The 13,971-nt window shown below is 37.9% G+C and overlaps 1 protein-coding gene across 1 annotated transcript in view; it reads left to right on the plus strand.

Annotated features, from left to right (window-relative positions):
• Positions 1–13,971, plus strand: part of FRMD6 (FERM domain containing 6) — a 70,808-nt gene that overhangs the window by 41,273 nt on the left and 15,564 nt on the right. The window contains exons 6-9 of the mRNA XM_007943705.2: positions 2,533–2,688; positions 6,739–6,804; positions 7,668–7,736; positions 10,332–10,506. Coding sequence (XP_007941896.1) covers positions 2,533–2,688; positions 6,739–6,804; positions 7,668–7,736; positions 10,332–10,506 — 466 coding nt within the window. The remainder of the gene's footprint in view (positions 1–2,532; positions 2,689–6,738; positions 6,805–7,667; positions 7,737–10,331; positions 10,507–13,971) is intronic.

Here is a 13,971-nt window from a genome sequence, read left to right on the forward strand (position 1 = left end):
GGTCTGTGCAGTCTTTCTGCCTAGTCCGCCATCTTGCCGGATGCTGTTCTACCTCTCTATTAAACTGATTCTTCTTCAATAAGAACATAAGAAATTTGTTTAGTTCTCACCCACTCATCCTCAGGAAAGAAAGGAGGGCAAGAAGAGAAGAACTACTGTTTTTGCCTTCCCTTCTCAGTAAAGCTTCTCAAAGAGCAGTGAACACATGTAATTTCTTTACTTCCCAATATATTCCCAACCCATTTTCCACGTTCCTTCTTTTCCCACATTCCACTAATGGTGCTCACCCCGAGGTAACTTTCATTTTGCCAAATCCAATGACACTTAACCACTCACTCACATCTTGGGAGATCTCAGTGATTTTCATAGCTATCTACATGCTGGCAACTCCCAAGTATGTCTGTCTCCCCTGTATCCATGTTACAGGTGGCTGTGCGTAAGCACTTCAAACTCGAAATGTCTCAAATTAAGTTCATCTTCTTCCTACTTCAATTTTATGTATTTCTGCTATGTTCCCAATCTCAGCAAGTGACACTGCTATCCACTCAGTCACCCATAAACTTGAGAGTTATACAGGACTCCCCTTTTCACCTGTCTTTCCACCTCCCCCATCCATTCAACTACAATATCCTCTAACAAACATTTGATTACCCATCACCAGCTTACGAAATAACATTTTCTTGTATTTCTGTTCCTACTGTTGTTAACTTTCTAGATGTTTATCCCACACAGCAATTTTCCCTACCATTGCCCAGGTTCTGGTCCTATCTGTGCTTTGCAAGCACTATTTTGGAGGTTTGTCCATGCTTCAGTCTTTACTCCACAGCTTACAGATGAGATGATTCTACTTCTTCTTGTTAACTGTGCAGTGTGAGGCCCAGGCTCCCAAGCATGACCTGTAACCTCTCCAGGATGTGGTCCCTGCCAGTGTTTTTGGTTTCCTTTCTGATTGTCTTGCACTTTGAACCTTATGCCATAGTAACATCCAGAAGTTTATATCTTCCCATACCTACTGTAGTGTTTCACAATTCCTAGCTTTCCTTCTTGGAGTTCCTTTAGACTCTGAAGCCCTTCACCTAGCTAACTCCTACTAATCCTCGAAGACTCTGCTCCAATGTGGTTCCCTGTGGGCACGCTGTCTAGATGTCCAGTGTCCCTCCTCTGGGCTTAATAAGTCCATGGAGATAAGTGTGTCACACTGTTTTACATCTTATATTTCCAAACAATCTGTTTGTCTCTTGCCCCCCAGTAAAGGAAGATTAACTTAGCCTTTTCTACTTTTTCAGTACTTTACATGGTGGTGGTTAATAAAGGAAGTTTTTGTTAACAGACTTAAAGAACTTATGTTCTTGAAGAGAAACCATGAAAGATTTTTACATACCAATATGTATTGGATCAAAATTAGCCAGTTATTTACATTACGTATTTATCCTCAAGAATTCACTGAATCTGGGTAATTTGAACCACAGGTCCTAACTGGTGTGTTCTGGTACCTAGTGTGCCAAGTTACCAGTCTCCTCCACTTTTGGGATAGCCAAAACTATGTACTTCAGTGCTCTTATAAGTGTTATTTTTTATGTGTTCTTGGCCTGAAAAGAGGTTGGTGATGATTTAGGTCATCTCCATATAAGTACTAGGATTCTAGAAAGAAAAATTTGTAATGAACCTTGGTAATCAGCTGCTACAATAATTCAACATGTTTAATTAACTGTAAAATATTCAATAAGAAGAAACAAAATGTCAGTATCTACAAAGATATATTTTAAAACTTAAAAATTCTTTTTTCATCCTGATCATTTTAAGCTTTACTCTTTTTGTTCACTTTGCATAATTCTTTCCATATTATGAAATCAGATTAATCAACACCTCTCTCTTAGCCTACAGCTGCTGCATATTATATATTTTTGTCATCTAAAGGCTTACACCACTGTCCAATGAAAACCTTAGCCACTGTGAATTGTAATGAAGGTTTAATGATACTGTTTTGTTATGCATACTCAACTAGAATGTTCATATTCAGCCACTTCTGCAGGAATCAAAAATGTTTCACAGAATTCTTCCCAGTCTCCTGCCTATTTTGGATCGACATTCAGAACTTCCCACTTTGTGACTGTAATTTTAGAGGAGTTAAGTAGGATGCAGAACCTGAAGATGTACAGACAGTAGATACATTTCATGATACCGATGATTTTGCAAGTACAAACAATGTGTACAAAATTATCCAAGTTTGGATGTTTTTTCTTGTTGGTGATTTTAAAGGCAAGAGGGTATATTTTTTCCATTTCTTGTGATTTTTCTTCTTAGGTACATAGCACTACAGCAAAATTGACTTAATAATTTTCTAATATTAGCTGATTCAGCCTAGTAACATAACAGATAGTGAAAACACGATAATAGTGGGAATTTTCTATGGAAGTTAGCCAATTTACATGGCTTATTTTAGGTTCTCTCCCTTTCATCATTTTGGAGATGTGGGTAGTACTTACATCCGTCCAACAAATGTTGCATTGCACATCCCTTGTATTCCAACAGGTTGTTTCCAAGAGAGGGAAGGAGTACATCCTGAAGCACATTCCAAACATGCACAAAGATCAGTTTGCACTGACAGCTTCCGAGGCTCATCTTAAATACATCAAAGAGGCCGTCCGACTAGATGATGTCGCTGTTCATTACTACAGATTGTATAAGGTATAAAATGGCAAAAAATATGCAACTTTTGAGGAAAAAAAAATACCTTCTTGACTTTATTTTATTGGAAGTTATTACTTCATCTTCTAACAGGTTTTTTAAAAGAATATCATTTGAACTGCTATTTATTATACTAGATCAGTCTTGGAAGCAGTAGTGCTTTTTTTCTGGCCTGGAATCAGGATGATGTGGTATTTTTTTAAATGGTCCTAATAATGAGATTAGGCAACCTACTTCTGTAGATACTGCCTCGGAAACCCAAGGAGGGGTCGCTATGAGTCAAATTGACTTGACAGCAGTGCGTTCAATAATGAGATAACAAATGACTAAATTGTTAATCTAGCTTTTTAGTTATTTTGGAATAGTTATCTATCTCTTCCTCAAATCTGCTTTTATGCTTGGAGGAATAACATTTGCAACTTGTTTCATCCTAATTTTTTATGTTCTTCAAAGTGAAGCTGTACCTACATTGTATCCATAGATAAAAAGAATGTTACCACAACTGCTAATGTTTATTAAGTACTGTGATTATCAGGCAATGGTGCAATGGTTAAGAGTTTAGCTGTTAACTGAAGGGTTGGCAGTTGGAACCCACCAGCTGCTCTACGGAAGAAAGATGTGACAGTCTGCTTCCTTAAAGATTGTTGTTGTTGTTGTTATGTGCCGTCGAGTCGGCCCCGACTCATAGCGACCCCTCCTTGGGTTTCCAAGGCAGTATCACTATGGAAATAGGATTGCCTAACCTTCCTTCCGAGGAGTGGTTGGTGGGTTTGAACCACCAGCCTTCTGGTTAGCAGTCAAGTGCTTTAGCCACTATGCTACCAGACCTTAAAGATTACAGCCTTGTAAATTCCATGAGGGAGTTCTGTTCTGTCCTGTAAGGTTACTATGAATTAGAAGTGACATGACAGTAACCAGTAACTGGTATTTATTAGTCAACTTTTATTTTTTTAAAAATCCTCACAACAGGATTTGTAATCTTCATTTAATAGGCTAGGAAACTTAAGATTTAGGGAGGTTAAAAAATTCATCGAAGATCACAAAACTTGTTGATGGCTCAGAGCCAGTATTCAATTCAGGTCTTGACATCACTGCCTTTCTGCTTAAACCACACCACTTGGCTCCCACTCTGAAGTTTACTACTCTGTTTTTTGTCTTGTTTGTCATCTGGCTTCCTATTTCCATCCTGCATTGGAGATCACACACAATAACAACTTGGGTTGGGCTCTGCAGGGAATCACTCAAGCTACAATTTATTGTCATCTTGTCTTCCTTTCCCCTTCCTCCTCCTCACTCCCCATTCTTATCCCACAAGTAGTCCCATTTCATTGGTAAGAAGTCTTGAATTCCTGCTTTTAAGCACTCAAAGGTACGTTGTCAAACCAAATGAGAAATCAAGATCTTGGTCTATTGGTCTTGAATGCCTGGAATTGAATTCCAGCTTTGCTCTGTGACTTTAGGCAAATTACTTGACCTCTCTATGCCTCAGTTTCCCCATATGGAAGCAGTAATATACTTACGTTTTAGAATTATTGAAGACTGAAGGAGTTAATGGATGAAAAGTACTTAAAACAGTGCCCAGCACATGTTAAACATGATGTACTTGCTGCTGTTACTACTACAGCTACTACAATGATGATGCTTGCTATCTCCACTATCCTCTTTATAGTGAGATTAGCATAACTAGACCATGGGAAACTAGACTGTGCTTTGGATATATTGGTAGACAGTCTTCCTGGCTGGTTCAGAAAACTTTAAAGGCCCAAGAGATGCATTGCTAAAGCCCTGTCATCCTTGAAAGGCATTTTTGAGTTCCATAAGATCTCTTTGGCTAAATTCCTAAAGGACAGAGGGTTTTTGTTTTTGTTTTTACTTTGAGATGTTTCATTTGTGACTCTGTTCATATACCTCAATTTATGGTGTATATGTATTATGAGAAAATGCAAAGAAATGACATTTTGACAATCAGTTTATATTTTAAAATGGGTTAGAAATCTGAATACTATATTGAGAAAAATGTGGTTTTGAAATCAGATATCAATTAGAAACCCTAGGTTACTATCACTATCATTGGGATCCTAGGCAAATATAACTATAATCCTAGGCCATCTATTAAGTGAGAATGATAGCAGACACTTTACAAGGTTGGGAGGATTCAATGAGATAATGAATCTGAAATAACTAAGTGGTATGCCTGGCACATTAGTGAATGCTCAATAAATATCAATTGCCTATTGCTTTATTTGCTAGGGGAGGTTGCTATTCTAAAGAACCCTATTAAGAAATAGATTGCCCCATTTCCTTCCACAGCATAGCTGGTGGGTTTGAACTGCCAACCTTCTGTTAGCAGCAAATACCTTAGGCACTGTACCACAGAGCACCTTAAGGAATCCTTTAGTGAAGTATATATACTCCTACCACACACGTACAACCAGGATTTTTATGAGCACAATCTTATTTCCGGAAGCAGTCAGCACGGCTCTGAAAGGGAAATTGGCCTAAACTCATACAGTGATGGATTGGTTTCTCCTGTTAAACCTATACTGTGTGTATCTTTCTTGTAAAAATATATTAGTTGGAAAAACCAGCCCATATAGTGAAAATAGGCTATAGCTTCTCACACACTGTACCAGGTGTGGGTGCATTTTCTAAAAATATTTCTTTCTATGTTCTTGGGAAAACTGGCACTAAACGTAATAAAGATGTATATATAGTCATTTATTGTTTTTATTAAGAAATTTCATAATGAAAAAATAAGTTACCAGGTAATTTTAGTTATCTTCTATATTGAAATCCATGACTACTCCTTCACTCATTATAGATGAATACTTAAAAGACATGACCAAAATCATAAAAAAAGACAGACTTACTGGTCTGATAGAAACTTTTAAAACCCCTGAGACTATAGCCCCTAGTCATTCTTCAAGCCTGGAATTGAACTTATTTTCAAGGCTTCTATCCAAACAATAGCCAGGCATATAAGGCAAATATTTACACCACGTAGCTACACTCCTTAGAACTGTCAACCATAGGAGATCAGAAGGGCAGTGTTTGCACAAGGAGATAGCTCAGAGAGCAGGAATGCATAGGAAAAAAGGACACGCGGAAAGGGTAATCAAGGAAGGAAGTGGGACGAGAGCTGTTACATTATGGGGATTGCAGTCAATGCCAAGAAACAAAATGCGTATGAACTGCTGTATGGAAAATGTATTTTTGTAAACTTTCACCCAAATCACAATTTAAAAAAAAAAGTGACCGCATTTAAGAGTGCATTTCTGTGGAATGTTTTTCCTTATATTCCTAGTAGTCTGTACTTGTTATGGATTATGATTTAGTTGGTAGAAAATATATCATATTGTTGTTGTTGTTGCTGCTATATGCTGTTAAGTCGGATCCGACTCATAGCGACCCCTCCTTGGGTTTCCGAGGCAGTATCACTACAGAAGTAGATTGCCCAACCTTCCTTCCGAGGAGTATTGGCAAATGATAATTGAACCTCTTAAAAAAAGTTTTTTTTTTTTCCAAACTAACTGAATATAAAGCTTTTTAAAGCTTTCTTTTCTATGTTCATGAGAGAGCCTTAAATGTTTTAGTAACCTGGCTCTAATTTTGGCTTCAGAGTTGGGATATTTACCCAGTTTTAGACATATAAAGTCTAGTGCATCTCAGAATACAACAGTGACATTAGATTAAAGATTCTGACCTCTAAGAAAAGATCATACATTATTAGATGGAAGGTTTTTAAAAATCCAATGATGCAAAAGCAGTAAAAATCATCTTGTTTACTAGAGTTCTCAATAATATAAGTAGAATATTGTCAGACATGAAAATATTTATAATATAGTGAAAACACTGATACTTTGAAATATCCAGTATTTTCAAATTAAAATACACCGTTATTGATGTAATATGTGCTCATGGCCTTAAATCTTGTGGAAAAGTAGAGATGTGGAAAGACTTGGTTATTTTAAGTCAAAAACTTTCCAGTCCTGTCTTTTTGGTTCTTTGTAAAAGAAAAATATTCTTTTTCATAAAATTTTATTCCTACAGGATAAAAGAGAAATTGAAGCTTCACTGACCCTTGGATTGACAATGCGGGGAATACAGATTTTTCAGGTTGGTAAATGGAAAATAAATGACAAATGGTACAAACCATATTTTACATTTATAGTGGGCCTGTGTGGTTCTGCTGTAGGTTAAATGGTTCATTTCTGGCCATTGATGGGCCATTACTTCTTATTTGTCTAGCAGAGCAGATGATATGGGTTGAATGAAGTGAGTCAGTCTGATTCTAGACAGTAATAAATTCTCTATAACAGAAAATTAAGCCAAAGAATAGCCCAGGTTCATCACTAACAGATCACTAAAAGACCACCAATATCCAAGCATTTTCCTTTCTAAGTGTCAGTGATTGTAAATAGTTTCCTTTATCCTCTGGAGTATCCATAACTGTGGGGGGGGGGGCGGGAAATTGCATTTATTATAGTACCTAACTAGACATTTTAATTTCTGTTACTTTTCTGATAAAACTTGTTCCCTGCATAAGTAGTAGTTGCCTTTTGCAGTGGGATTGTGTTATCCTACAGCCATCAACAGGGGGTAGAGACTCTCTCTGCAGACACAGAATATAAGGATATCTTACCTTTGATGTAGGCTAGATATCCAATTATGAAAGGCTGGGTGTTTTATCTTATCACTCTAATGTTCAAGTCTTCCGGACTTTTTATTTAAATTTAGAAATGGGCCAAAAGGGAAAGATTGCCTTAGAAAGGGCCAGTTAATGCAGCCACTCAGGAACCAGAAGGTATAGAATTATATTCACTGATCTTTTAATTACTGTCTGTACTTCTCCAAAGAGAGTTAGGGATCATTTTCAGATTTTAATTACTGTATTGTAGTTTTCTAGGAGAGAAGTGAGAGCAGTTTAGAGTCTGTCAATTTTCCCGGTAACTCTATATGCATTGTAATTCTTTCCACAGAATTTAGATGAAGAAAAACAATTACTTTATGATTTCCCCTGGACAAATGTTGGAAAGTTGGTGTTTGTGGTAAGTCCAGTAACTGACTAACAAGAGTGACTCATTAGTTACTTGTTTTTGTGAACTTCTGTAATTACTTTAGTTTGTTTTTATTGAATAATATTGTCCCAAGCACAAAAGTTGATGTTTTAAAAAAGATGAAATTGAAGGTAATTACCTTCAATTCTTGTATTCTTATGCATGTATTATAATCCTTATCATTCATATCAGTAACGAGCTTAAAATCAAAGAACCTTATAGCAGAAGAAATGATTAATTTGTGTATCTGGCCCCCATCGTAATACTTTGATTTATTCCAGTTGCAGAAGAAATGTGGTGGGAAAAGTCCAAGATGAGTTCATCAATTAGAATTATTTAAAAAACCTTCAGCGGAGGGAATAGAAAACAGAAAGCTGTAATCAGACATCAATTACTCTTAGTGTGGGAGTTGGCCACTTCTGCAAGTTACTTTTGAGCAAAGAATAAATAATGATATAAAAAGGTGTTTCTGTTATTATCTATTTGAAACTCCTCATTATAAAGAAGTTCTGCAGTTCTTAACTGGAAAAGTACTTTTATTTTTAGAATAGTGAGAATGATACATTTTCTTTTATTAGAGCAAATTCTTGACTTTTTCCCCCAGGTGTTTGTCTACCTTGCCAAATATATCCATTTTTTTGGTAAGGTTCTAAAGATAAGAATTTGAACATGTGTGTTTCTCTCCTGTAAGGAAGATGACCTATATAAATAAGAGAGTATATTGCCAAGTAGAATGTGGGCACTGACTCCACACTTCCTGTGAGTCAAAAGACCTGTCTCTGACTTCACATTACTTTAATTACTTAGGTGCAATTCAATCTGATTTTACTTTACTCACACATTAAATGGGACTTTACCTACCTCCTCCTCACTGGCTCGCTCTTGTTCAAGCTCTTTGTGAAAGGATCAGAGCTCCTTGAAACTCAGCAAAGTATAACCCTACTTACCTTTTCATATCCCAAATTAAGAATTAATAAAATGGAATTTTGAAATTGAGTTTTTTAAGGTCCTGGACACAGTGGTTCCTGAATCAAGTTGAATCATCTGAGGACTTGTTTAAGATACATATTTCTGGGCCTCGTCTTCCTACACTAAGAGATTTTTGATTCAGAGGGTCTGGAGTGACACCAAGAATCTGTTTTGACAAGGTTCCCAGATGATTCTTGCAGCCATCCAGCTCTGCCTGACTGTGTGCCCTTGGGCAAGTTATTTAACCTCTCTGTGCCTTGGTTTCTTTGTTCTAAAACAAGAATAATCAACTTCTCCCCCATAAACTTAATGTGAGGATTAAATGAGTTGATATACACTTACTGCTTAGTTATTACAATTCTCACATTTGAGACCCTCTGGTGAGTCCTTTAAGGAGCTCTGGTGGTATAGTGGGTAAGGCATTTGTTTGCTAACCAGAAAGTCAGTGGTTCAAACCCACCAGGTGCTCTGCAAAAGGAAGATGAAGCAATCTACTTCCATAAAGATGTACAGCCTTGGAAGCCCCACGGGGGTGGCTATGGTCAGAATCAACTCAATGGCAGTGGGTTTGGTTATTTTTGTTTTTTATTTTGTTTGGTGAGTCCTTTAAAATAAAAAACGCAGAGATACAAAATCCCATCCCTATCTGGGTTATACAGAGCCATGTTTCTTTGTATGGACTTTGAGGTGTGTAGTTAGAAATATGCCTCCCTCTGAGCCTTATCTCTCCCCTCCGGCTAAAAATCATTCCATCTGGAATATTTCTTTTTGTAATCCTATTGCCCTATTCACTATTAGCAAAGTTAAAGGCATATCTCATGACTATTAGGAGCTTTGCCACACTTTTACCCTCAACTTAGAAATTTATGTTAATGATACCAGATTTAAGTTAAGAATAAAATGGAATTACTTACATCTCTACTAATAGCAGTTTTTCTCTTTCTCACTTCATCCCTGCAATAGTCCCTTTAGTTTTCAGCTCCTTCTTTTTGCTGGCTAGAAAAGTTTCCCGTTTTCACTTAACCCCACTTAACCCCAAATTAGGTGTTCTATATTGTTCACTATCATAACTCCTTATTTATTTCCTTTTCAGAATTTATCATAAACTATACTTACTTTATGTGTTTATATACTGTCTTCCTTACCAGGATATAGCTCCATGAGGATAAGGACCTTGTCTGTCTTATTCACTGTTATTTTGTCAGCACTTAGCCCAGTGTTTAGCATATAATGAGTGTTTCAATAAATATTTGGGTACATTAATCCCTTCTAGAATTTCTGTCCTCTTGTTTGCTGATTTAGGGTGTAAGGGTTACATTTAAGGATGCTTTCATATGGGCCCTTTCCTTCTCCATCATGCAAATGGCCTGACTGGCAAGACACACCACAGACACTCGTCAACTGTCTTACACTCAGTGTTTACCAGAATTTTTGGTAATCCTTGGTCCTGTGACATTTTTGAAAGGGAAAACAATGATTTATCCCTCAGGGAATTTTAAATACAGCCTTGTACAGCTATTTCTAAGTCTATGGTTTTCCTACTAAATAGACAACAAAGGGGATCTTGAAAATCAGAGATGTATCCTTCTGAATTTGATTCATGCTGTCTCTGCACAGGGTAAGAAATTTGAGATTTTGCCAGATGGCTTGCCCTCAGCCAGGAAACTCATCTACTACACGGGGTGCCCCATGCGCTCCAGACACCTCCTGCAACTCCTGAGCAACAGCCATCGCCTCTACATGAATCTGCAGCCTGTCCTGCGCCATATTCGGAAGCTGGAGGAGAACGAAGGTATCACAGACTTTCGGGTTAGGGGACAGAGTGGTGCATTTGGCACCCATAAACCAAGGCTTTTGGCTCCTGAAGAATGGGATTTGTGAACTGGGTTGTTCCATATTCAGAGCATTGTATCATTGACATCTCAGTACTGCCCAGAAAGGCAAAAATGGGCTTAAGGCCCACCTACTGAAGCACCTATTCAAAACATCTGCAGTTACCCCAGTCGTTTAGCTACCCTTGGGGCACAATCCTTTTAAAGTTTCCCTACGCTTGGCTTGAAAATCCTTGCAAAAAGCTACCACATGAAGGTGTAAGCCAAGGATACAATGCTATCTGCATCTTAGAGCTCTGTATATACCCCTACTTACTTTGGAGCTGTTGTCCACAGGGAGACTGGAATTCCTTCCAATATGATTATTCCTTAGGTTAGAGTGACCATAGAAGCTGGTCCCAGAAGTGTCTTCAGCCTCTATGATTGACAGTTGGGAGCCCACCAAGTCTGGCCCAGGCGGAATGACAGAGGAATTTTTCATTTGAGGATAGAATCAGCCAGTCCTGTGGGAGCTCTGCTGAGACAGACAATATAGAGCAGCCCAAAAAAATGCTGTGTCATTTGGGGCCCCAGAGTCCTGCACCCAGAAAAGGGTGGCAAGTCACAGCAGGGAAGAGGAAGGCGGGAATAGGAATCTTTTAAGGTCAGACTTTTGGCAATTTTACAATATTAGCTTAATGGTCAGCCCTTTATCTTGAGTGCGACACCTTGGGATTACTTGATGTGATCCACTTCAAATTCCAATCCCCAAAAAATACTATACAGCATATTTATTTATTTTTAAATGCCTTCAGTTTGTTTCATACATTAATTTTTTAGTAATTCTGGAAATTAGACTCCTATGGTAGTTAGATTAGATTTGGGGTATTTATGTGAGCATCAGGATGCGATTCATATCTTAGGTCCATGTCTGAAACAAGTTTTGACCTGTCAGACCCCAACTGTCCTGCAGAGAATAGTCCTCTTACACAAACAGAAAACCTTATGAAGGTATATGCATCTGATTGGTTTCTCTCCAAAGCTGTCTCTTAATCTAGATGAGACCCCATTTGGTGATCCCATCATAATTTAAGTAGCAAAGAGAACATGAATCATTCTCCACTGTCTGCCATCAGACTGTGTCTGTCTTCTGAGAGAATTGGTTTAACTGTCAGGTGTATTGGCTTTTGCTGTGCCATACTGTCAGTTCTTCCCCACAGTGACTCATCAGAATAACAAATATATCTCCCAATGCTGACATGGATATTAAAAGGAATTCAGATGGAGACAGAAGCACCAAGAAAACATGTGACAATAGGTAACTAGTTAGGTGCAGAGCCCATCATTTGGCAGGTCTACCTCATTCCTAAATGGTCAGTTCGGCATCTTGAGAAGTTCATATATTCTATCAGCTCTCTGCTAGCAGCATTGTAGTAAATTCTTGTTTAGATGACCTTAAGGGGAGCCTTTTAGAACCTGAAGGAATTAACGAACCACCTATATATTCTAAGGTAAAGTTACAAAGAATTTTGAATTCTTAAGAGGACATGGCTTTGTCTATTGCCAAGTGTATTTGTATGTCCAGTGTCAAGTATATTTGGGGACTTAGATGAATAACAGAGCTTCCAGACTGAGACAGACTCAGAAGAAGGAAGAGGCCATCCACTTCTCAAAGAATGGGATGGTGAAACACTGTCTGATATATGACAGGATAACTTTCTGAATAGCCTTGAAACATTGTCCAATAGAGTGCTGGAAGATGAACCCCTCAGGTTGGAAAGGTTGGAAGGCACTCAAAATATGACTGGGTTAGAGCTGACTCATCAGAGTAGAACCAACCTTAATGATATGGATAAAGTAGAGCTTTCAGATCTTACATTTGCTGATATGGCATGACTCAGCATGAGAAAAAACAGCTATAAATATCCATTAATAATTGGAACATGGAATGTACAATGTATGAATCTAGGAAAATTGGAAGTTGTCAAAAATGAAATGGAATGCATAAAGATTGATATTCTAGGCATTGTTGTTGTTGTTATGTGCCATCAAGTTGGACCCGACTCACAGCGACCCCTCTTTGGGTTTCCGAGGCAGTATCACTATGGAAGTAGATTGCCCAACCTTCCTTCCAAGGAGTGGCTGGTGGGTTTGAACCGCCAGCCTCCTGATTAGCAGTCACGTGCCTTAGACACTATGCTACCAGAGCTCCCATTGTAGCATTAGTGAGCTGAAATGGACCAGTTTGGGCCATTTTGAATCAGACAACCATATGATCTACTGTGCCAGGAATGACAAACTGAAGAGCAATTCATCATCACAAAGAATGTTTCAAAATCTATCCTGAAGTGTGATGCTATTAGTGATAGGGTAATATCCGTACGCCTACAAGGAAGACCAGTTAATACTACTATTATTCAAATTTACACACCAACCACCAAAGCCAAAGATGAGGAAACTGAAGATTTTTACCAACTTCTGCAATCTGAAATTAACCAAACATGCAATCAAGATGTGCTGATTATCACTAGTGATAAGAATGCAAAAGTTGGAAACAAAGAAGAAACATTGGTACTTGGAAAATTTGGTCTTGGTAATAGAAATAATGCTGGAGATCGCATGACAGAATTTTGCGAGACCAATGACTTATTCATTGCAAATATCTGTTTTCAGCAACACAAATGGTGGCTATACATGGGAACCTCAGCAGATGAAGTGCACAGGAATCAGACTGACTATATCTGTGGCAGGAGGAGATGGGAAAGCTCGGTATCTTCAGCCAAAACAAGGCCAGGAGCTGATTGTGAAACAGACCATCAACTGCTAATATGCAAGTTCAAGTTGAAGAAAATTAAAACAAGTCCAAAAGAGTCAAAATATGACCTTGAATAGATTCCTCCTGAATATAGAGACCATCTAAAGAATATATTTGATGCATTGAAACCAGTGACCAAAAACCAGAGGAATTGTGTGGGATGACATCAAGAGCATCATCTGTGAAGAAAGCAAAAGGTCATTAAAAAAGACAAGAAAGGAAGAAAAGACCAAAATAGATGTCAGAAGAGACTCTGAAACTTGCCCTTGAATGAAGAGTAGTTAAAGCAAATGGAAGAACTGACAAGATAAAAGAGCTGAACAGAAGATTTCAAAGAGCAGCTTGAGGATACAAAATCAATTACTATAATGAAATGTGCAAACACATGGAGTTGGAAAGCCAAAAGGGAAGAACACACTTGGCATTTCTCAAGTTGTAAGAACTGAAGAAAAAATTTAAGCCTTGAGTTGCAATATTGAAAGATTCTATGGGCAATATGTTGAATGATGCAGGAAACATCAAAAGAAGATAGAAGGAATATAAAGTTACTGTACCAAAAAGAACGGGTTGATGTTCATCCATTTCAGGAGATGGCATTTGAGCAAGAACCAAAGGTACTGAAGGAAGAAGT

The sequence above is a fragment of the Orycteropus afer genome, unplaced genomic scaffold, assembly GCF_000298275.1.
Source record: "Orycteropus afer afer isolate SDZICR_OR568_19922 unplaced genomic scaffold, OryAfe1.0 scaffold00111, whole genome shotgun sequence".
Taxonomy (NCBI): domain Eukaryota; kingdom Metazoa; phylum Chordata; class Mammalia; order Tubulidentata; family Orycteropodidae; genus Orycteropus; species Orycteropus afer.